Genomic DNA, 25,918 nt, shown 5'->3' with positions numbered 1-25,918 from the left:
TTCAATACTTAAAGTTTGAAGCAGTTTAAATGTTCTTTACTTCATACTAGCCCTTATGCTGTTTGCATGGTGCATAAAAGGTTTTAAAGTCCGTGGTAACTGAAAACATTAACTTTTGGCCAATTTGCAAAAGTTTTAAACAATTTAAGGAACATTCACAAGCAAAGCAGGCCTGATTGACTGAAAACGAATTAGAAAGAAAAAAACTGAAATGTTAGGAAAAAAATGTTACCACATTCTTTTCATTGTATATTTTCTTACATGTATTTTATTGGTAGTTTTTTCTTGTTATGAAAGCAAAGTGTATCACTACAACAGGAAAGCAAAAAGAGTATGAAAGACATAACAACTGATAATTCCACCTACTGACAGGCAGTAAGACCTTGGTGCTATTTCTTTCCTCAACACACACTCTCTGTCTTCCTCTGAACACAACCATCTTTTATCCTAAACAGCCCTGTCACCCCTGTCACTGAAGCCTTAATGTTATTAGTCTCTAAGCGCCAAAGCCCGAGGGATAAAAGAGAAGGTTGAAGCCTCAAGAAAGAGCACAGTAGAAAGAGGTGAAAGGATTGAAATGAAATTTCCTACCTCACAAGTTTGCCTTGGGTTGATTCTGAGGCCTCAAAACTACCAAGCAGCCACTCAGTAAATGGCTGTCGAATAAATGAATGAAGAGTTGTGTCAATAAGCAAAATTTGTTTAATACATGTCTATTTACTGTTCACTTTCTCACAAGGAGGTTATTCCCATATTTAGGATCAAAATTCAAAACAGCGTTTTCAGCTCTTGACATTGGTTCACGTGGGCACGTATTTGTCTACTGCCTGGTACCTTTCCTTTCTGACAAACTTCTCCTCCGCTGTATCGCGCTATCTGAAACAGCCATTCTGGGTGGACCTAGACCTTGTCACTTTACACTCTTCTCACGTCCTCTGCCCTGGCACATTGAATACTATGTTTAACCCTAAATACTCCAGTTATTGCTCATGTCAAGGACAAATACCTTGTCACTGGGAATTGGTCAAGGGCAGAAACTCCACTGAAGCTTTCAGATCAAACATTAGCAATCAAGAAAGGCCTTTATTGTTTCCAATACTAGCCATTCTTCATCTACATCCCAAATTATCAAATGTTTTTTATTGACTCTCTTAAAAATCTTGAATTTCTTAAAAAATGTTTTATTGTATTCAAAAGTAAAAGAGAGGATAAATACAAGTAGCCCAGTATGAATTACTACTGTTTCTTCAAAGAATTTCCTCTAGATTTGAATTGTTTGTAAAATGTATATATAACATCCATTATGTTTTTCAGTTAAACAAGTAATAACAATTACAAAAAAACTTCAAGTAATAATTGTGCCTAATGTGCAATGTTGCAATGTCCATTGTGAAGAAGTTTTAATACAGAGAACTTTCTTTTTCCAGAAATTTTAAGAAAGTAGATTCTTCTTTTAAGACCACTTAAGGCTTATAAGCATCTGACTTTCAAATACCCAACATAGAAATGGCTGGTTGCCTACTGCTTTCCTAAACTCCATCTAACTATGGCCAAGCTACACTGAACCAACCAATGTAAGGAATTGCCCAATCCAACACCTCTTTTTTTTCTCTGCTGATAACTACTCTTAATTTATCACAGGAAATACAAAAATAACTCCTTAACTCCTGACTTGCCTACTCTCTTTTAGCACATGCATATTTACATCTTCACAGTATGACCTTACATAATACTGTTTTCTGATCTGTAGAGGTGGATAATGATACCTACCTGAAAAGGTTGTAAAAATTTTAAAAATAAAGCATGTGAAGCTTTAGGCATATTGCCTTGTATTTGGCAAGTGCCTTGTAAATGGAAGTATTATCTACATCATCATCTTCATCAAGGTCACAAACCTTCTCAAACTCATAATCTTAATTGATTACAGTGATGTATTACTTAGCAACAAGGATACATTCCGAGAAATGTGTCATTAGGCGATTTCATCATTATGCAAATATCATACAGTACACTTACACAAACCTGGATGGTACAGCCTACTGCACACCTAGGCTATATGGTATAGCCATTCCTCCTAGGCTACAAACCTGTACAGCATGCAACTATATGAATACTGTAGGCAACTGGAACACAATGGTAAGTATTTGTATATCTGAACATATTTAAACATGGAAACGGTACAAAAATGTTACACCTGTATAGGGCACTTACCATGCAGGAGCTTGCAGGAGTGGAAATTGCTCTGGGTGAATCAGTGAGTGATAAATGAATGTGAAGACCTAGGACATTACTGCACACTACCTTAGACTTTATAAACACTGTACACTTAGGCTACATTAGATTTATAAAAAATATTATTTTCAATAATAAATTAACCTTAGCTTGCTGTAATTTTTTTACTTTATGACCTTTTAAATTTTTTTTTAACTTTTCTGACTCTTGTAATAACACTTAGCTTAAAACACAAACACACTGTACAGCTATACAAACACATATTCTTTATTTACATCTTATTCTATATTTTTCTTTTTTTCACTTTTAAAACTTTTTTGTTAAAAACTAAGACACAGCACCTGTAATCCCAGCTACTTGGGAGGCTGAGTCAGGAAGATCACTGGAGGCCAGGAGTTTGAGGCTGAGGTGTGCGATGATCTCACCGTGAGTAGCCACTGCACTCCAGCCTGGGTAAACAAAGCGAGACTCATCTCTAAAAAATAATAATAATAAATAAGACACAAACACACACATTAGACTAGGCATACACAGAGTCAGGATCATCGATATCACTCACAGTCTTCCACCTCCATGTCTTATCTCACTGGAAGGTGTTTGGGGGCAATAACATGCATTGAGCTGTCATCTATGATGATAATGTCTTCTTCTGGAATACCTACCAAAGGACCTGCTTGAGGCTGTTTTACAGTTAATTTTTAATAAGTAGAAGGAATACACTCTAAAATAACAATACAAAGGATAGTATAATAAATACATAAACCAGTAACATAGTCATTTATCATCAAGTATTATGTACTGTCCATAATTCTGTGTGCTCTACTTTTATACTACTGGCAGTACAGTAGGTCTGTTTACACCAGCATCACCACAAACATGTGAGTAATGTGTTGCACTAGACGTTAGGACAGCTAAGATGTCACTAGGCAACAGAAATTTTTCAGCTCCATTATAATCTTATGGGACCATCATACATGTGGTCAGTTGTTAACTGAAATGTTGTTATGCGGTGCATCACTGTAATATAAAAACAGTTCTTGTGATAAAACTGTTTTTAAGGAAGAGAAATGAGTTTGGAAGTAAAATTAGTTATTGTGTTAGTTTTGTATTGCTGCTGTAACAAACTACAACAAACTTTATGGCTTAAAATAACACACATTTATTATCTTATAGGTCTGGAGATCATAAGTTTAAAATAGGTTGGCGAGGATGCTTTCCTTCTGGAGGCTCTAGAAGGAGAATCCATTTCTTTGCCTGTTTCAGCTTCTAGAAGTTACCCACATTCCTTGGCTCTGGACTCTATGTCACTCCGACTTCTGCTTCTGTTGTCACATCACCTTCCCTCTGTTTCCGTCTCATGTTGCCTTTTTTATAAGAACTCTTGTGATTACATTAAGTCCACAAGATAATCCAGGATAATCTCCTCATCTCAAGACTCTTAATCACATTTGCAAAGTCTCTTTTGCCATAGAAAGTAACATTTACAGGTTCCAGGGATTTGCACGTGGAAATAAAGGAGGCCATTGTTTAGCTTACCACAGTCATTAAAAAAAATATTCAGGGCATTTAATCTGGAAACTGACCTGAAATCTTCCCAGAACCAATAGAAAACTTTCTGTTTTCTCATTTTCCACGCTAATGAAACCTGTTTTTCTTCAGGTGACACTAGTTGATAAAAATAAAACTATTTGTGATTCAATATATTGCTTTTCTTTTTTATTATTATTATTATTTTCTTTTTTTATTGATACATAATAATTGTACATATCATGGAGTACATGTTACATCTTGATACAAGCACACAACATACAATGATCAAATCAGGGTAATTGGGACATGATTCACCTGAAACATTCATCTTTGCTTTATATTGGGAGCATTTGAAAACTTCTATTCTGAAATACAATAAACTACTGTCAACTATAGTTGCCCCATCGTACCACTGAACATCAGAACTTCTTCCTTCTATTAAACAGAATTACCCCTTCCCACCACCCTTACCAATCTCTAGTAGCCACCATTTTATTCACTACTTCCTTGAGATCAGTATTTTTTAGGTCCCATATATGAATGTGAAAATGAAATATTTGTCTTTCTGTGCCTGGTTTATTTCACTTAAAATAATGTCCTCCAGATCTATCCATGTTTCTGCAAATGACAAAATTTCCTTCTTTTTCATGGCTAAATAATATTCCTTTGTGTACATATATCACATCTTTTTAATCCATTCATCCCTTGATAGATCCTTAAGCTGATTCCATATTTTAGCCATTGTGAATAATGCTGCAGTAAACACCGAAGTGCAAATATCTTCTGGTTACATTTTATGTCTTTGTGTCACCCAAGCAAGGTTTAGAGGCATGCCCTTCCCCTCTACAATGCTCACCGTGTCTGTGACCCTTAGTTGTGAGTTTGTCCCCCCAACACAGGTCAATGTTATAAGTAGTTGTTTGCTTCTCAATTTAGCCTATTTAACCCAGAAAACACATTTGCCGTGAAACTGTAGTAAACTCTCTTTCAAAACATTGATAATTAACCAAAACAGAAAAGCATTTTACATTCCCACCAACAATGCACTCAGATTCCAATTTCTCCACATGTTCACCAACACTAGTTTTTTTTTCTACCTATAGCCACTCTCGTAGGTATGAAATGATATCTCATTTTAGTTTTAGTTAGCAGCTTTTCATGTGCTTATTGACCATTTATATATCTTTTTTAGAGAAATGTCTATCAAGTCCTTTGCCCATTTAAAAACTTGAATTGTCTTTTTGTTGAATTGTAGATTCTTTATATATTCTGGTTATTAGTTCCTTGTCAGATACATGATTTGCAAATATTTTCTCCCACTTCATGTGTTGTCTTTTCACTCTCTTGATAGTGTCCCTTGATGCACAAGTTTTTAATTTTGATAAAGCCCAACGTTATCTATTGCTACTTTTGTCACTTGTACTTTGATGTCATATTTAAGAATCCTTTGTCAAATCTAAGATAATGAATATTTTTCCCTATGTTTCCTCTAAGAATTTTATAGCATTTATTTTTTAAGTGTTTTATACCTTTTAAATTTAGGTCTTTGATGCAAATTCAGTTAATTTTTGTATATGGTGTAAGGTAAAGGTCCAACTTCATTCTTTTACATGTGGCTATCTAGTTTTCCCAACACCATTTGTCGAAGATACTGTCCTTTCCCCCATTGAGTGGTCTTGGTACCATTGTCAAAAATTAATTTACCATAGCTGTGTTAGTTCTGGGCTCTCAATTCTATTCCATTGGTCTATATGTCTATCTTTGTGCCAGATCCAGGCTGTTTTTTGATTACTCTAGCTATGTAGTAAGTTTTGATATCAGAAGATGTGAGTCCTATAACTTTATTCTTTTTCAGATTGTTTTGGCTATTCTGAGCCCCTCGAAATTCCATATGAATTTGAGGATGAGTTCTTCCATTTCTGCAAAAAGTGCTACTGGATTTTGATAGCACAGTTTGATTCTACATATCGCTTTGAGTAGCACTGTCATATTAACAATATTAAGTCTTCCAGTTCATGAACATGAGATGTCATTCCATTTATTTGAGTCTTCTTTAATTCCTTTCAGCAATGTTTGTAGTTTTCAGTGTACAAGTCTTATGCCTCCTTGGTTAAATTTATTCCTAAATATTTTCTTCTTTTGGATACTACTGTAAATGAAATTTTCTTAATTTTCTTTTCAGATTTTTCATTGCTAACAGGTAGAAATACAACTGATTTCAGTGTGTTACTTTTGTATTTTGAAACTTTGCTAAATTTGCTTAAAAAAACTGAGGTTACTTTGCATAATTTCAGAGCTTTCTATATTCATGTTGTCTGTGAATAGAGATAGTTTATTTTTTTCCTTTCCAATTTTGACTTATTTTTATTTCATACCTAATTGGTCTGGCAGGAACTGCCAATGCTATATTGAATGTAAGTGGCAAAAGCAGGCATCCTTGTCTTGTTCTTAATTTTAGGGGAAAAGCTTTCAGTCTTTCCTTACTGGATATGATGTTAGTTGTAGGTTTTTAATATATGGACTTTATCATGTTGGTAAGGTTCTTTTCTACTCCTGGTTTATTAAGCATTTTTTATCATGAAAGAGTGTTAGATTTTGTCAAATGCTTTTTCTACATCAGTTGAAATGATCATATGTTTTTCCCCTCTTCTATTAATGTGGTGCATTACACTGACTGATTTTCATATGTTGAACCCCGCTTGGATTTCTGGGATAAATTTCACTTGGTCATGGTGTATAATCCTTTTAATATGCTGCTGAATTTGATTTGTTAACATTTTGTTGGGGATTTTTGTATCTACATTCATAAGGGATGTTGGTCTGTAGTCTTCTTGTATTTGCCTAGCTTTGGTATCATGGTAATGCTGGCTTCACATAATGAGTTAATAAATGTTCTAGTCTCATCTATTTATTGGAAGAAATTGAAAGATTAGTGTTAATTCTTTAAATGTTCAGTAGAATTCACCAGTGAAGTCATTTGGTCCTAGGCTTTTGTTTCTTGGGAGGTTTTTGGTTGCTGATTCAATATCCTTACTTGTTCTAGGTATATTTAGATTTACTCTTCCTTCTTGAATCAGTTTTTGTAGTTTGTGTGTTTCTAGGAATTTGTCCTTTTCATCTAGGTTATCTAATTTGTTCATAGTATTCTCTTATAGTCCTTTTTTATTCCTATAAATCAGTAGTAATGTCTCCTCTTTCATTTCTGATTTTAGTAATTTGAGTATTCTTTTTTCTTTGTTAATCTAAAGTTTTGTCCATTTTGTTGATCTTCTAAAACAATTTTTGGTTTCATTGATTCTATTGTTTTATATCCTTTATTTATTTTGGCTCTAATCTGTATTTTTTCCTTCCTCTTTATTGCTTAAAACTCAATGGAATGTAAAGCATTTGGCTGTTAATTTTTTTCTCAAATGCCTAAAATTTAAGAATAAATATGTACCTCTAGAGTCATCAGGAAAAGAACAGCCTGTTTGTTAGATTTACAGTTAATCCATTTGAACAGTTTTTATATAATTTATGGTAGGATACTATTGGTCCTTATTAAGACATCTAGGAAAGACAAGAGGTCATTGGGAAGAATCACCCTAGATGGAATGTTAAGGCTATCTTCCAGTCTGCAGGACTTGTGGCAGGCTGAGAGAACAATACCATGGACCTCTTGGGTGTTAACAGGAAAAACTGAAATCAACTTTCCCACTTTTAGATCATCATGTCATCATGAGACATGTCAGAATTTGGTCTGTTTCTGAAGAAAACAAGCATGATGAGAATCCTTTGATATCTTATGAACACTGATTTCTCCCCTTAAGAGAAGAACATGGATTTCAGTGATGCCATTACTGTAATGTGGGTTCCACCATTCTTCCCAAAGGTGTAGCCCTTATGTTCCTAAGACTGGCTTTCTAAGGACCTGTTCTGAAGAGGGGCTTTCTCTCTGATTTTCATTTGCATCTCCTGCTTAGCTTTCACACTTCACCCTTCCTACTCAACTGTCCTGACCCAGACCATCTCCATCACCAGACAGCTCATCCTACCCATCTACCTCCTGCTCTTCTCAGTTCTTCCCATGCTTCGTAAACCATAATCATGAGTTGCAGACCCAAGGTCATAGCTAAGGACATAGACACAGAAAATCACCATTTGTGATTTTCTATTATTTTCAATAAGTGACTTCAGCAATATCAAGAAAAGAAGGACAGCCTAAAGGGTGGGGGGTTGTGGTGGAGTTAATGGGTTAATAGTTACTTTATATTACTTTATACCAATTAGGAGGATTTCAATAGAAAACAATGAAACACTGGTTCAAATAGCAAAGACATTTCAATTCCTTACAGGAAGCCCATAGTAGATACACTCCAGGTTTAATCCATCAGCTCAATAGCATCATCAAGGACTCAGGTTCTTTCCACTTCTTGTTGTGTCATCTCAATGTACTGGTTTTGTTTTCCAGCTGGCTCCTCCCTGGTTGCAAGATGGCTGCAGCCGGTTTAGTCATCATATTTGGACATGTTAACATCCAGGGCAGTTGTCCTTTCCTTGTGCATTTCTCTCTCTAATTTTAAGAACAAAAGTTTTCAAAAAATTACATTTAAAATTATTGGCATCTCTGTGATGTCAACCTCTTTCATCTTTCCAAACCACTAATAACATCTATTAAAAACAAGACATCTATGTAAAATAATTTATTTTAATAAAATTCACTGAAAAGTTGCTGAGTGAGCAGGGGCCTTTTAGGGGTGGGGAGGAGGGATACATATACTGGTAGAAGGTGAGAAGTTAGTGAGGCTTAAGTCCAGTAGGAGCAAAAGTTTGGAGCAAGGACCTCCTTACCTTTAAATTATTTGTATTATATAACTTGCCCTGGCTAAACTTCCTTAATCTCATATTCTAAACTATTTCACTTAAATCAATAACAACTACTGTACCACTTTCAAAATATCAATTTTGATTGAGTGAATTTTATTCACTGAATACCATTTCCTTTCCTTCTAGACTATTTTACTATGTCAAATTCAATATTCCTGACTCAATAGGATCTCTAATCCACTGACCCTATCAAGTGTTGACAGTTCATTGCTCCATTATTTCTTTCTTACACAAAAAAAATCTTTCCCAGAAACTCCCCAGTAGACTGCTCCCCATATCACATTGGCTAGAAATGAGTTACATGCTCTTCCCTAAACCAAAACTGGCAAGAAAAACAGTTACGAAGATTGGTTTAGACCAAATTTGGATTTTCTCCTGAGGATAGGATAGAGTGAGCTTTCTGGGAGGTGAACATCTATACATTCCAAAGATTCCCCCCAAAAAGAGTAATTTTTGGGTGGTTAATCAATAGTAAGTGCTACAGTATTATGTACAAAATTTGTCATTTAAACCCCAAGTAAGAGTGACACCTTTTGAAGTCATTGTTCATTTAACAGGAATAGGGTAGATATCAGGAAAAGAAACATGGAAATAACTCTGTTTCCATCATTGCCATTCTAGAACTGGATCTGTAAGACTAAATACTTGCTGGACGACTTTAGGTAAGCACCTAGCCTCTCCTTGTCTTGATTGCCACATACATAACATGATATAAATATTCTGCATACATTGTGGAATAGCTGGGAAGACATAATGAGATAATTACACCACATGAATGCAAAACAATATTATGTCCACATTTTAGCCTCCCACACTGCCTATTTGTTCTATTTTCATTTGTTCATTCATTCATATACTCTTTCAACAAATAGTTGCTGACAGTCTACTTAATGTAACATATGGGATAAATGTTTTCACCATGGCCCTTGCATCTAAGATATTAACTAATGAATCATTTACCAGCACCTTAAACAGTTTATATAAAGACTTTATGTAGTTCTGGGCCCCAAATAAATATCAGCTACTTTTATTAAGCAGAATTAAAATGTTCTGTATTACTGCTTTTTCCTTAATCAAACAAACTGACAAATGGTCAGTTTTTCATAGATTTTTATTATCTCACAACTACATTAAATTATAGCACAGAATCAGGCAGTGTAGGAAGAAAGACAGGAAAGGTGAGGTGGGATAATAAGGGATGTTATTTGTGGAACCATAATGGTTGCTTTAATTGGAGTGTGAACTTTCTTATTTACTAATGGGGCTGCAACCAAATATGTGAATCCACAAGTGTCCATGTTGCTTTTCTGGCTTAGATATTATTTGGGTTTTAATACTTACTAATATATAATATAGACAAACCAACTAAACCTCCCAAATTGGGTTTATGTTACAACAAAATTGAACAAAACCTAAAAGAGGATTGGTTCATTCACGGGCCATTGAGGCAACAAGAAATTCACAATAATGGACTATACAGTAAAAAAATAGCCTTTTTGATAAAGAATAAAGAACTTTTGTTCTGAAAGTCCTCTATTCATTGGGACAAAAAGGAAACATTAGTTGCTTTAAAGCCAGCTAACCAATTGTCCTACAGATTCAATGGCTCAAAGAGATTTTCCAATTTTGGAAAACTAACATTTTAGAACAAAATAAGATGCTAAAACACAACTGCTATTAACTATGTCTGTTCTTAAAAAATACAGAGAAGAGAGAGATTTTTTTACTAGCATTTGGAAACCCACTATTTATGTTTGTGATGAGATAACAACATATTTTGGATGGAGAGGACTTCTGGAAAAAGTTATGTTTCTAAGCAACAATGCTGGTTTGTGCAGGAAATTCACTATAGAACAGGACTAGAAAGTATATATGTATGGTTTTTCTCCATTAAACAGGAATAGCAAAACATATAAAGAATTTTGATAATTTAAACCCACCACAATTTTACATCTGGTTTCTCAAATAGTTTTGTGGCTTTAGAGCCAACATTTTATGGGAAGAAAGAATCACCAACATCAAAGTTCTACAATGTGTCAGGACAGCAGAGTAGTTCTGTCATTGCAAAATAACTACTTTGGCAGAGGATGATAAAGAATGAAAGCAGCAAGTTACTTACTTCAGTGGTTGTATGTGGTTCATGAAGTTTTTTACATTAATTGAAGCACAACTTCAAGCAATTTAATGTAACTCTGATATGCTGGAGAACAACCTAGCGGTCAGCTATCAGTGATGGTATAGCTCCTTTTGAGCAAAGTTATCTTGTAATTTTAGAGCTTTTGATCTATACAGCCTCCACATTCAAGTGAGGTTGAAAGGACTGCTGTTGAGGGCTGGATCACTCCAGCCCCATCCAAACACATGAACCCCTCTTCTGTTGGATTCTTCTAGCTCAACAAAAAGCAAGTAAGCACCTACTGGCAACTGTTAAAAGAGAAATGACGCAACAGCAGGGCAGAAAGATAGTAGAGCTAAAATTATCTTGACACAGGCACAAAGTTAGTTGCTTAATGTAGTTGTGAGATAATAAAAATCTATGAAAAACTGACCATTTGTCAGTTTGTTTCATTAAGGAAAAAGCAGTAATACAGAACATTTTAATTCTGCTTACTAAAAGTAGCTGATACTTATTTGGGGCCCAGAACTACATAAAGTCTTTATATAAACTGTTTAATCCTCTCAGCAATCTCATGGCTAGGTATTATTGTCTCCACTTTACAGATGAAAAAAAAATTGAGGCAAAAGAGTTTAACTTACTCAAGATCTCACAGATAATAAGTGATAAAACTGGAATTTGAAAACCAGGAAGTCTAACTTTAGAGACCATGTTCTTAATATTGTGGCATCTCAAAGGGCAGTCAATTTACAGACTGCCTAGAGAATTAAGACATTGTCTGACATGAAAACGTGAGCAGGGCAGCGCTTTCTTAAAACTTTTCAAAGGCTGCCCACTGCTCTAAGACTAAGACACCCTTTTTAAGTGAGATGAGTGGATTTTTATCATTAGGAAAGTTATAAAATGATCTTTGATGCATGTCTTGCCTGTGAAAGTCATTCACCTTAATGTTCAATGGAAATAAGTGTAATCCATATAATTGCCAGAAAGATAAGCATCTTAGTGCAGGTATAATAATAGCATTGAACATTATTAATGATAAAAATACCATTTATAGCAGCTTATTATATGGATTTTAAACATACCATGTCTGATTGTCATGATAATCCCACAATGTAAATTTTAATATTACTAATTTTCAGGTAAGGAAACGAAAGCTCAGAGAGCTTGGGTAACTTCTCAAGGTTACTTCATTAATGAGCAGCAGAGCTTAGAATCTGGATCCAAAGTTTGTACTCTTTGTCCTCTTTATACTATATCTGGCTTTTTCCTAGTCAAAAACATGAAGGCATGGCTTACTTTTAGTTTTTATCATTGTCATCTTGGCATGACATCAGAAGAATTGCAGCTGATTAATGTAAGCATATAAAACAGCATAAAGTTAACAGATGAGAAATTGGGGAAAGGAAATAAAACCAAGCTGGGGCAAATTTAGTGTATAAAATGTGTGCCATGGGTTTTGTAAGTAGTTATAGTGTCTCTAAAGATTGCTTCATTAGGAAAAAGTGAATGATGCCTTTGGGAAGACTTGATACTCCTGAGGACTCAAAAGATTGGGCATGGCCAGGAGCGGTGGCTCACACCTGTAATCCTAGCACTCTGGGAGACCAAGGTGGGAGGATCGCTCCAGGTCAAGAGTTCGAGACCAGCCTGAGCAAGAGCGAGACGTCGTGTGTACTAAAAATAGAAAGAAAATATATGGACAACTAAAAATACAGATAGAAAAAATTAGCTGGGCATGGTGGCGCATGCCTATAGTCCCAGCTACTCGGGAGGCTGAGGCAGAAGGATTGCTTGAACCCGGGAGCTTGAGGTTGCTGTGAGCTAGGCTGACGCCACGGCACTCTAACCTGGGCAACAGAGTGAGACTCTGTCTCAAAAACAAAAACAAACAAAAAAAAACCTTAAAAACAAAAAAGACTGGGCATGAGAGATGATGATTATTAAGCACATATATTAAGCAAAATATAGTGAGATGCACCTGGCACAAGTCTATTAAAGGGGTGTAATCTGTCAAAGGATTAGAGTTTAAAAAAGAGGGAGGTTGATATTCACTAAATACTAATTTGAGCAAAGTTCAGCAAAAAAAAAGAAAAAAAAATCACTGGCCATGGGTATTTAGGCATTAACATTCTACAAAAGGCATATCAAAAAGAATATCTATTGCCCTAAAGATGGTTTCCTGCTGAGAGTACAGGCAATCCCAAACCAAGCAGTTCAGCAGAAATGAAGACAAAGTAGCCAATTACCAGGCTAAGTGGGCACCGAGGACTCCATGCTTCTAAGAGCACAGAGCCCCATTCCTTGGTACACACATTGCTTTTATTAGCATAATTCAAGAGGGAACAAAGGAACTCAAGGGCAGGAAAGAGATGGCCGTTTACTCCCTAATCTCTATATTTTGAGAATGATCTGTTCAAAGAAACATTCCCAGGCCTCCTACATGACTGCAGTCACTGGAGACATGGCTGTTTACTTCAATTTCTCAGGCTGCTGACCCCACGGCTTTCCATCAAGTCAGACTCCACTTTCCTTCGTCCACACCCATTCAGCATTAAGGAAACAGCCAGCTCACAGCTCCTGCTGCTACATTTCCTGCATGGAACATCTCAAATTTTTCACAATTCAAGTTGGAATCTATCCTGATTTTACATCCTTTTCTTCTTGGTTAACATTAGAGGCATGCCCCTCTAAACCAGATACTCACTTAACCAAAGAGGAAAGGAGTAAAGATGGTGATGGACTTACCAAGAGCAAGGCAATAATGTCTTCGAAGGGAAAGCTACAGTTAGAAAAACAGTCCAAATTTCTGAATTTGGATCACCATATGACTTCTGTAATACTTCTCTCAACTGGCATATAAACTGAAGTTCAAGTGAAAAAACCAGGGTATTATTCAGATTGATGATTTTTGGGGTCAGGCAAAGATTCTGAGATAACCTATATAAAGGAAAATAAAAAATCTCAGGACCTCAAACTCCTTCTGTCAAAGGGAAAGTTAAGCCTGGAGGCTGGGTCATGCAACATCCTCTTCCAAATGAATAGCTGCTACTTCACAACTCTTTGTCAAAACCAAACCCCAAAGGTAAAAGGCTTCAGGCATCTCTGGATGACTGCGCCCACAAATCATTCATAAGTACTGGCCTCCAAACCTTTCAAGATGTATATTATCCCACAAACAAGGATATGCCAATTGTAACCTAAGTCTAGCTCCTAAAACTAAAGCCTGTTCAATTCCACACTGATAATAGTACAAGCTTATCTTCCCAGCTGCAGAACAAAGGTAAGATGAGATCCCAGAGACGTAACTGACTCTTCCTTTAATACAATCAATCACCTTATCTTATGTAAAATGCAGATTCGCTGGGCATAAATAACTGAAGTCTCTCACCAAAATGTAGTCATACATCTTACCTACATGCCTTCCCCCCTTTAAGTAAATGAATAAATGATTCGTTTTTCTGGCTTAATAAACCTCCATTGACTGTCTTTGCTTCAGTCACGCATTTCGCATTTCGCTTAACACCTAAAGAAACCCAGCAACTGATTTGAGTATGTAAGTACATGAGAGAATACTGACCTGCAGTGGCGGTAAATAGCATGTTTGCTTCCAAAACAGATTAGTTCATACTTAATAATGGAGTAAATCTGTGGGGCCATGACCCAATGCGCCCAAGTTATCAAGATTGCTACATCTCTACTCTCCAAGTCTTTGGGATCAACAAACGCAGAACATTTAGGATGCTCACTGATGCCGGTGTTAGTTGGTAGTACAGGTCAAGATTGTACCAAAGACTCAGAATTTAAATTCCTGCAGAACTAAGCTCCTTTTCAGGTTCCTTTCTTTGTTGTATACTGTTTATTTTCTGACTCTCAAAGAAAAAAATAACCTCGCGCTTCAAGAGGCGTCTTGCACCGAGGCCCAGCGATTTGGATTTTCAACCACCGCCTCAGGTGGATTTTAAGCGGATGCCCAGAGATTACACTTTGAAAAACACAGCAGAACGGAGTACAGGTGGTGATATGAGAGTCATGTTAAAACAAGTTCTGTTTTGGCAGGCTGGGAGGCTACGGCTTAGCCTGGGATTCAGTCACACCCCAGACAGACAACTAAAAAAAAAGCGGGGGAGTCCTTGCGTCAACCCCCGCGGCACCTGCCAAGAGGAAACTCGCCCACGCTCCGAGCCAGCCGACGCCGGCTCCACCTAAGCCGTGGCTGTCTCAAGCTCCTCAGGGTTTTCCGCCAGCTCCACTTGAGCCACAGGGCCACAGAGTCCCTTGAAGCTTTCTGCCAGCACTCACGGGCCTTAGCCAGCCGCCGCGACTGCTCCAATCTCTGCGCAGAGGAGACGCGGCGCATCCCTCGGCACCGGCCGGAAGCGCCCTCCGTGCCCGCCCCCTGCCCCCGGACCCGGAAGTGGGGCGTCGCAGCTGGCGCGTTGCGCTCCGCGGCCGAAGCCCACCATGCTCCGCGGACCCCGCCGCCTCCTCTGGGCCTCCGTACGACCCGCCGCGGCCCTGGCTGCGGCGCTGCTCCCGTCACTTGTGCGCTGCTCTATCCTAGAGCCGAGGGACCCAGTGGCCTCGGTGCTCAGCCCCTACTTCGGCACCAAGACTCGCTATGAGGATGTCAACCCCGGGCTACTGTCGGGTCCCGAGGCGCCGTGGCGCGACCCGGAGCTGCTGGAGGGGGCCTGCACCCCGGTGCAGCTGGTTGCCCTCATTCGCCACGGCACCCGCTACCCTACAGCCAAACAGATCCGAAAGCTGAGACAGTTGCACGCGCTGCTGCGGGCTCGCGGGCCCGGGGATGACCGGGTCGGTAGTGCCAGCAGCCGCGACCTGGGTGCCGCGCTGGCCGACTGGCCTTTGTGGTACGCGGACTGGATGGACGGGCAACTAGTGGAGAAGGGACGGCAGGATATGCAACAGCTGGCGTTGCGTCTGGCCTCGCTCTTCCCAAGCCTCTTCAGCCCGGAGAACTATGGCCGCCTGCAGCTCATCACTAGCTCCAAGCACCGCTGCGTGGATAGCGGCGCTGCCTTCCTGCAGGGGCTGTGGCAGCACTACCACCCTGGGTTGCCGCCGCCCGAAGTCGAAGGTGCCCTGCCTCGGTTCTCCTCCCTTCCCTAAATCCTCTCCCGCCTCTCCCAGACCCTGGATTTCTTTCCCCCACCCCAGCTTCTCACTTTTCCTCTCTTCCTAATCCTTCATCCCTCAGGCTGCGTCCTGCCTGGGCACGCGATCTTCCGGACCTGGCTCTTTCTCTTCCCACATACATATGTTCATTTATTCATTCATCAGGTATAAATTTAGCACCTTCTCCATACTGCATGCTGTAGTACACATTGGGGTCCAACAGGCAAGAAGACAGAGGAGGTGTCTCCCGCACTTTTTGATCTCCCATTTCCAAATCGAATTGCTGCCTCTGAGCGCCAACCCATCCCTTTCCCCTTCCCTGGCAGCTAGTTTTACAGTTGGGCGCACTTTTTAAAAAATGGAATCTAGAACTTTCTTCCTCAGGCTTTGCTTCTGGTACTAGTTGGGTTTTTTTAAATTTATCAACCTTTTCAGAAGATGGTTCTGGACCTACACCCTGTTTTAGAAAGCTGCTCTTAAGTCTTCTGTATGCCCTGATTTTTTCTTGTTTTGTTCTTGTAATTTGCTATAGCCTTCCCCTCATTATAGGTGTGGTTCATGGTCACACAAAATACCTTACTCATTTATTCCATTAATTATACTTTTTCAAAATTTGAGAGGTCATCTAGTGAGGCCCTTTTATTTCACAGGTGAAGACGCTGAGCCCAAGAGTATGCCTCCTTAATTGCCTTTCTCTAGTTCGAGAACTAGAGTCAGGCCCAGAATCCAGGTCTTGTGTTTTCCCAAAATGGATTTTCCTTTAGAAAATGTTTTAATGTCACAGATAATGATAGCAAACACTTAATGCCTATTATGTGCCAGGCATGCCTCAAATTTATTTTACTAAATCCTTACAACCACTCTCTGAATTGTTAGTATTTTCCTCCTATTTCACAGATGAGGAAATTGCGACACAAAAACACTAAATAATTTGCCCATTTTCACACAGATAGTTATGGACCCAGGAAATCTGATTCAGAGCTTACTCTCTTAACCATTATACTATATAGCTTCCATTTGACCAATAGTGTACTGTTAAGAATAAAAACATAATATTTTTGTGCAACAGAGATGAACAGGTGTTAATAGTTTCTTGATCACGCTTAAGGTCAGACCTGAAATGTGAAACATCTTTTAGCTTCAAAGCCCAAGTGAAAAGCAAATTAGAAGTAGACTGGTTTGTCCTTTCTCGTGTAGCAGTTGAATAGTCTGCAAGGAATTTCTCCACTGACTTTGGTCATGTTATTGTGGGTAACTAATTTGGCTGACTTGTCTTTAGTTACTTGAATTGTGCTTTTTTAATTATAGCTATACTTTTTTCATTAACATGGATGAAAATTCTCCATAAATCTGTTAAATTAATTGAATGTTGAAAGTAGAGCATACTTTAACATAGCATAATGTATATGTAGTGACATCCTGGAATGAATGAATTTTTGTCTTCAGATGGCCTTGTGAATATTGGCATTTGTCTCAGAATACAAAGCCAGGGATCAAATACCTCGGTTCAGAATAAGCCTACCTCTCACCATTTTTAGTTTCTGAGATTAAACCCTTTTCCTAGCCTCTTCATTATTGTATGTAGACAATTGTTTTGCTGGTTATGTACATCTGGTCTTTTGAGAGCATCTAGCGAATTAGATTTTGTATTTTTGTAGAAACAGAACAGTGCCTTTGTTTCTGTTTAAACAGTAGCAATAATTAGGTAGTAACAAGGATGAAACGTTAAGATTCACTTAGGAAATCATATTTTGAGGGCACAAAAAAAGATGACAAAGTTCGCTTATTTTTCTAGTCAAGATATTTTCCTAAGAACCGTAATCCAATTTGCAATTAAAGTGGGCAAAATTATCCATTTCAGGAGATACACTTATATATATTATTTCACACACATATCCAAAGTAAAATGGTGTAACTATATTCAGTTTTCTCTTGTGTACAAAAATGATATACTTGGTGTTCTGTTCATCATAAATTATTGGAGTAATGATGATTGAGATGTGTATTTTGAATATGACTGAAAAAAAGGCACTCCAGTAGTTGAAGCATGAGTGTGAATGCTTTTCCAATGTTGCCACATTGGGAAAATAATGTAACATATTCTAAAGGGAAAGTTATCAGAAGATAAACCAAATCAGAAGCACCTGACACAATGAAGCACAGTAGAACTGAAGCATTAATGCATTTTGTGCTGTTGTCAGTAGTTTTTGTCCAAAGTAGGGTCTTTTGTAAAATAACACGAGGTTGGGAAAGTTAATTGGGAAAATACTCTATTTAGCCTTTGGCTTAGAGTGGAAACACATTTCAATCTGTTGAAACATCTCTCACCCTGTAATTGGAAACTTTGCTTATTTTTAGTTTGCTTTCTAAAGTTTTCTGAGCCTGATAGAAAGAGTACTTAGGTAACATAGTTGCACGCTTTTTATGATTTCCTTCAGAGGTCTCCTTATTGGTTCTAATTTTTGTTTTCTTTAGGAAAGTATTCATTTCAATTACCTTTGTTGTGTAGTATCGCTGTAACACGTTAGATGTGCTTTGTTTCTTTAGTCTTTTCTAGCATATTATCTCAAACATTACAATCATTACAAAATTTCACTCATGTATTTCCTGATCAGTATGTGCTTATTTCAGACATAGAGATAATAGGATGTTAGTGTTCGTTTTTTCCCATTTAAAACATTTTCAATAATTCAAAATTGTAATTTATGTCAATGATTTATATATGTAATTTTTTTTTCAGATATGGAGTGTGGCCCTCCAAAGATTAATGATAAACTAATGAGATTCTTTGATCACTGTGAGAAGTTTTTAGCTGAAGTAGAAAGGAATGCTACAGCTCTTTATCATGTGGAAGCCTTCAAAACTGGACCAGAAATGCAGAACATTTTACAGAAAGTTGCATCTACTTTGAAAGTACCAGTAAATGATTTAAATGCAGGTAATATACCTGTTATCTTTCATTTAAACTTCTGGTTTAAATAATTTTGAATTGTGGAAACAAAAAATAAGGAAAAAAATTTTTCCTTTTGAAAGTCCCACAATTGAATTTACATTAAGAAAATAATATGTTCTAGGTCAAGAAAATCATACACCTCATGCTTGAAATTTTTAGATTCATATTCTTGAGTGGTATGTAAATTAATGTACAAGATTCTTGCTATGTTCTGGCATAGTATATAAGGCAGAGTATATAAAGCCTCAATTCTAAGCATTATTTATAAAACAAAAATCATTTCAGGATTTCCTCTTCATAAAGTGATACAAATGGGAGAATCATATAAATTCTTTAGCTTTTGAAGCAGTTCAAAAGTGCATATTAATGTGAAGGGAATAAGTTTTACAAAGTCTAAACCAAACTAATATGAATTTTCAGTCTTTTATACATGGAGAGGCTAAGAAAATGAGCAGTTATGTCTGTCTTAATGTATTACAGTGGGTGGGTTAACTGCAGTTTATCAATTTATCTAAACTGGGATGCTTTTGAGTATGAAAGCGGACACTATTTTTAAATCAAATTTAATTTTATTGGTTGATTGATTTATAGAGACAGGGTCTCCCTTTGTTTCCCCAGCTAGAGTTCACTGGCACCATCATAGCTCAGTACAACCTCAAACTCCAGGGCTTGAGTGCAGTCTTCCTGCCTCAGTCTACTGAGTAGCTGGGACTGTAGGTACCTGCTACAGTACTGGGCTAATTTTATTTTTTGTAGAGATGAGGTCTTAATATGTTGCTCAGGCTGGTCTCAAACTCCAGGCCTCCAAGCAGTCCTTCCACCTTAGACTCCCAAGTCGCTGGGATTACAGGTGTGAGCCACTGGCCAAGCAAAGAACACTATTAATAATTATGGTGGGAAAACAGGTAGAAAACCAGGGCACATGGTCAGCTAGCAATGGGAAATTAAGAAAATAAGATTTTTTTCCTGTTTTCTATGAATTTGTAATTCATAGGGCAGATGTTGACAAAGCTACATACAAAGATTGTGGATTTCATTATATTGTGAATTAATTTCCAAAAGACTGGAGCTAGATGTTGAGGGGGAAAAATGAAAGTAGAGTAGAATCTGTCAATCATGGAACCTGGATGTTTTTTAAGGTTCAAAATAAAAAAACCTAGACGAGCATTTGAAATTGAATCTTTTTTCCTTCATAACCTGGCTATACATTGGAGTCACCTGTGGAGCATTAAAAATTGTTTATTTTATTGGGAAATAATTCAAACATGTAGTTAAGAGTAAAAGGAAATATAATGAACATTCATTTACCCACAATTTTAATATTATGTTTCAGTTAGTTGCTTTAGATAAATTGAGGTCTATTGGTCCTACTCCTGGATCTTATTTTTCCCTTTTTCTCACCAGAGTTAACCATTGTCATAAATTGAGCATTTAAATCATCCCATGCCAATTTTTATACACAAATGGGATATTGTTTTGCAGATTTTTAAGCTTTTAAGAATGTTAAAGTGTATGAGTCTGAAATTAGATTTTTATGCAACTTTGCATTTTTGATTTAACGTTTGTAATTCTAGCTGTTCTGTTAGTGGGCATTTAGTTTGTTGAAGAAGGATTTTTAAGAACTATTTTTAATCTCTGAATGGGCAAGGATTGTTTGTGTTTTACTGATGAGGTAACTGAGAGCAACTTTTTTTTTTTGAGACAGTCTTGCTCCGTTGACCCAACCGGAGTGCGGTGTCATCATTGTAGCTCACTGCAACCTGAGACTTCTGGGCCCAAGCAATCCTTCTGCCTCAGCCTCCTTAGTAGCTGGGACCTAGTAGTCCCCTACAGGGACTCACCACCACGCCCAACTAATTTTTTTATTTTTTGTAGAGATGGGGTCTCGCTGTTGATCAGAGTGGTCTCAAACTCCTGAACTCAAGTGATTCTCCTGCCTCAGCCCCCCAGTGAAAGCAACTTCTTTTTGGAGGCAATATAAACATAGTGGTTAAAATCATGGATTCTGGAATTGGACCATTTGTATTTGAATCTTGACTCTATTATCCTATTGAAAAACTAACTTTTGCCACAGTTGCCCTCTCTGTAAAATGGGTATAGGAATTATACCTGGCCTCAGGATTATTGCAACGATTGTATGATACTAGTTCATGCATAGCATTTACTACAGTGGCACAATAACTGCTCAGTATATACTTTTGCTATTTAAATATCTTTTTTTTAAAGTAGAGAGGTGAGGCTATGTGTATCTACTGTAATTTATTTTTACTGAACAATATATCTTTCTTACATACAGATCTGTCTCATTCTTTTAGATTGTGTTATTCCATATGATACATGCTTTGATTTCTAGGTTAATGCTAGTTAAAACTTATTTAACCCATCATTGAATTTCTTTTACTGCTGTAAAAGTCTGTAGCTAATACAGTGCAAATTCTTTTCATAGGAAACCATTTTCCCATTGAAATTTTTCTTGGTTTTTAATTCTTTTAGTCTGTTTTCTGCTCTTGAAAGTTTATAAGATAAATAACTAGGTGAATTGCTGGATTAACAAGCATGATTATTTTACATCTTGATATATACTTCCAAATTGTTCTCTAAGGTATAGAGAACAATTATGTTGTATCAGCATTATATGAGAATGTTCATTTTCCCATATATCATCCACACTGGATATTATTAGTCATTTTAGTCTTTGCCAATTTGATTAGTGAAAAATGATGTCATGGCCAGGCGTGGCATGGTGTGGTGGCTCACACCTGTAATCCTGGCCCTCTGGGATGCCGAGGCTGGAGGATCGCTTGAGTTCAGGAGTTTGAGATCAGCCTGAGCAAGAGTGAGACCCTGGCCCTACTAAAAGTAGAAAAATTAGCTGGATGTGGTGATGTGTGCCTATAATCCTAGCTACTTGGGAGGCTGAAGCAGGAGACTTGATTGAGCCCAGGAGTTTGAGGTTGCTGTGAGCTAGGCTGACGCCACAGCACTCTAGCCCAGATGACAGAGTGAGACTCCATATCAAAAAAAAAAAAAAAAAAGATATCTGGCTTTAATTTGCATTTCTTTGATTACTTTTGAAGTGAACATCTTTTTATGTGTTAGACATTTGCATATCTTCTGAGAATTGCCTCTATAACCTTGTCCATTTTCTATTGGGTTATTTTTGTGTTTTTCTTATTGATCACAGATACCCTTTATGTATTGTGGCTATATTAAATATATCTGAATTCTGCCTCTTGTTGCTTATCTTTTAGGTTTATGGTACAGAAGCTTACATCTTTTAAATAGCCATCTCTCTCTTCATTATGGGTTCTATGAGTTGCATTTTGCTTAGGAATCCCCTCTTACCCCTAGATGATTATATTTTCCTATTGTTTTCTTTTTTTTTTTTAATGTTTAAATCTCTGATCCACTTGAAATATTTTTGAGGTTCCAAAAGAAGATTGACCAAAAGTCAGAAGGGTCATAACAGATGGGTCAGAGATCATATGTCTGACCTCTTTACTTTTTTTTTTTTTTTAAGGTATGGTGTCTCACTCTGTCACCCAGGCTGGAGTGCAGTGGCCCCATCATTGCTCACTGTAACCTTGAACTCTTAGACTCAAGTGATCCTCCCACTTCAGCTTCCTGAGTAGCTAGGATTGCAGGCATACTTCACCACACCCAGCTAACATTTTTATTTTTTGTAGAAATGTGGTTTTGCTGTGTTGCCCAAGCTGGGCTTGAACTCTTAGCCTCAAGTGATGATCCTCCCACCTCATCCTCCCAAAGTGTTGGGATTATTGGCATGAGCCACTGTGCCTGGTCCCAACCTCCTTATTTTGTAGGCAGGGAAATTGAGACCTCGAGAGTCTAGAGTGCCTTGCCCAGGATTATTAGTGGCAGAGTCAGGTCTCTTAGGCTCAGTCTTCACTCATGCTTTTTCTTCGTATACTTCAAAGAGTTTTTTGGTGATTTTTTTTTTTTTTTTTTTATCAGAAAGCTCCTTTCCAGTTAAAGAACACAGCATTTAGGCTGACTTTCATAGTTTCTGAATTAAAACTTTGAGTGTAAATAAGCCAGGTCCTTTTGTCAAACATACATAATACTTAGAAACCAGTACATTATATTAGGTATTGGGATTATAAAACCTCTTCTGTACATAGATAAAGTTTTTGAATGACTTTTATGTGTATTCCCAATGAGATATATTTTTGTACTATATCCTGCCTTAGGGGAATTCTTTAAACTCAGAACTAGTGTGAAGTGCATGTAACATGAAGTAAATTTTGGTCTCATTTTCATTTGGGAAAGAGGGAAGGCAGTAAGGTAAAGAAAAATCAAAGCAATGGAGGCAACCTCTGCAGTTGACTTCTCTCTCTTTCTCTCTCTCTCTCACTCACACACACACACACATTAAATATCACACACTTTCCATTGACTAGAGAACAGCAGTGTTTTTATTTGCTACTGACAAAGACTACCTTTTGTAGCCCAAGCACTCATTTCCTTATTCCTTCTCCTCAATGCCCCTATGTATCTAAATGTAATCAGTGAATTAGCATAAAAATCTCAAATAACTTATTCTGAAGTCCACTTCTTAAGTCACTTGAGCAGCTAAATTTGGAAAACTGATACTGTTGCCAACCTTTCTTTTCCTCATTAATGTGTGATTTGTTTTCCTCTTTGTTCATTTCCTTGGCTCTGTTTTCCCTTTCTCCTTCCCGTTAGTTACTCTGCTCTTTCTTCCCTATCTTCTGTAGTCTTCTCTCCCCTTTTATATCCTCCTCTCTATACTTGCTATTGCTTATTAGTTATAAATTGTATAATTTAAACAACTGTTCAATGAATGTACTTTGTTATTCTTAGTTTTCATATGAGGTCTAAAACCTTTATAACTAGCTCCCATCCTCCAACCCTCTAAAATTAACAATCAAGTTATGTTTTCTATAGCAAGTCCTTGAGTTAAACTTTTTATTGGGTTTGCTAGGCAAACATACTCTTAACAAATAATTACTTTTAAAAGCAGAAAAAAGTTGCCATTTACAGAAAGCTTCTTAATTTTATTGTACTGAAATCTATACCTCCTCATGGTTTCTTCCTGATAGTTGTGGTTCTGCTCTTTTAGATTGTACAGAGCAAGTCTTAATTCTCTGATAGCTAGGAAGAAACTACTGTTTTTGCCAAACCAAACATACCCAGTTTCTTAAGCTGTGCCACACGTGGCTTTCTACAGGTATTTATTGAGCCTTTGAGAAATTACAGAAAATAATGACCCACAAAGTTTTACTTTTTCTTTTTTTCCAGATTTAATTCAGGTAGCTTTTTTCACCTGTTCATTTGACTTGGCAATTAAAGGTATTAAATCTCCTTGGTGTGATGTTTTTGACATAGATGATGCAAAGGTAAGTATTACTGTTTGCTGCTTTTTTTTTTTTTTTTATTGCTTGAAGCAGCTTTTCAGGAAATAAGCAGAGTTAGGGAACATAAACTGTTTCGTGACTAACTCCTAATTTTCCTTAAATAGAGATTAAATGTTCAAATAGGTCCCACCTACTTGTAAATAATTTGGGTTCATAAAACTCTTGGAAACATTTTTCCCATGGTGATTCAATTTCTAGGTCAACTGAGTTAAAAACTTACTTAACCTGTCATCAAATTTTATTGCTGGAAGGGGTTGTAGAGCTAGTATGATCCAAATTTTTCTTTTTATAGGAAGCCAAAGCTCAGAGAAGATAAATGATTTTCCAGAGACCTAGTAACTATTTTATAACAGTTTTCATGAGAATTTGAGTCCTGTGTTCTACCTGGTGGTGGTAGTAATTTGTCTACAGTTCCTATCTGCCTGCTTAATATCCTTTTTTTCCTCTTCATTCATAAAGCTCTGACTTTTAGACTCTAGAAAAAGAAGGAACAACAGGCCTCTGGTAACATTAAAGGAGATAAATTCTGGTCAGTTCTGGGGTGTGGAGGCAGAGGGGTGGGGTAGGAGAGTGTTGTTTTCTTAAGTGTTGTCAGTATGGATCATTCAGGGTTATGGACTTGTGAAACCTTGTTATCCCTTGTGTACATATAAAACCATTGTACAGTCACAATTGTAAGCTGAACTGTCATAAGTCAGGGACCGCCTGTATAGATAGGGTATAGTAGTGCACAAAGGAGGAAATTGATTTAGTGGCATCAGACAAATCTTTACAAAAGAAATAACACATGAACTAGATAAGTTTCTATATGATAGCTTTTTTGCAAGTTTGTATAAATCTTGTGTGTAATAAGTACATCTAGATTGTGTGTGTCTTCTGAGGTCAGTTTTGGTATTTAATATTCTATAGAAATTATCCATGTCATCCAGATTTGCAGAGTTTAACAAACTTACCTCTTACAATTAAAAAAATTTTCGTCTTTGTCTGAAATTTCCCCATTATTATTTTTTGTGTATTTTTGCTTTCATTACAGTAGTTTATTGTTTATTTTTTCCCCAATAAACAGTTTAGCTTTATCTGTTTTTGAACTTAACGTGATAGAATCACCCACTGTGTATTTTTTTGTACGCAGCTCTTATTCAACATTATGTTTTTAAGATTTATTCATAATGCTGCAGGTAGCTATAATTTTTATTTTCATTGCTTTATAGTATTCCATTATATGAATATTTAATAATTTATCATTATCTTCTTGGCAGACATTTGTTTTCATTTGGGGGCTATTAAGAACATTGTTGCCATGAACATTCTTGTATATTTCTACTGGGGTACATACACACATTTCTGAAGTTGTATGTCTGTGGTACAATTGCCTGGTCATAGGATATGCATTTCAAATTTACTAGGTAACACCAAACTATTTTTGGATATGTTTCTATATTCTTTTTTATATCTTTTTTTTCTACATTTGGCTTTCTTGTAGAGAAAAATTATTTTCGTAAGTCTTTGGAATTTATGATACTCTGTATCTTTGGTTCATTGCAGTTTTCATCTGCTCCATAGCAGAATTTCTTGGGTGAATGTTCTTTTCTGGCAGATGACTGCCTTTTTTTTTTTTTTTAATTTTTATTTCAGAATATTACAGAGGTACAAATGTTTTGGTTACATGAATTACTTTTGTAT

At 36.9% G+C, this 25,918-nt stretch overlaps 1 protein-coding gene and 1 long non-coding RNA gene across 4 annotated transcripts in view; one reads left to right on the top strand and one right to left on the bottom strand.

Annotated features, from left to right (window-relative positions):
- Positions 1-2,599: 2,599 nt before the first annotated feature.
- Positions 2,600-15,100, bottom strand: LOC123649769. The gene is made up of 3 exons (XR_006739129.1): positions 14,325-15,100; positions 8,095-8,314; positions 2,600-2,681 (listed from the first exon to the last, which is right to left on the bottom strand). It is a non-coding gene; the product is annotated as an uncharacterized LOC123649769 (long non-coding RNA).
- Positions 15,101-15,103: 3 nt separating this feature from the next.
- The window catches only part of MINPP1 (multiple inositol-polyphosphate phosphatase 1), a 65,132-nt gene continuing 54,317 nt past the window's right edge, over positions 15,104-25,918 (top strand). The window contains exons 1-3 of one of the 3 annotated variants that reach the window (XM_045567936.1): positions 15,104-15,845; positions 18,624-18,821; positions 24,120-24,217. In XM_045567936.1, the coding sequence (XP_045423892.1) occupies positions 15,209-15,845; positions 18,624-18,821; positions 24,120-24,217 (933 nt within the window). In that variant the 5' untranslated portion in view covers positions 15,104-15,208. The remainder of the gene's footprint in view (positions 15,846-18,623; positions 18,822-24,119; positions 24,218-25,918) is intronic. The other 2 variants (XR_006739128.1, XM_045567937.1) reach the window with 2 other exon arrangements.

This window comes from Lemur catta, chromosome 14, assembly GCF_020740605.2.
Source record: "Lemur catta isolate mLemCat1 chromosome 14, mLemCat1.pri, whole genome shotgun sequence".
In the NCBI taxonomy this organism is placed as follows: domain Eukaryota; kingdom Metazoa; phylum Chordata; class Mammalia; order Primates; family Lemuridae; genus Lemur; species Lemur catta.
Note: the sequence above shows the minus strand (reverse complement) of the source record. Positions and strands in the feature narration are given on the sequence as shown.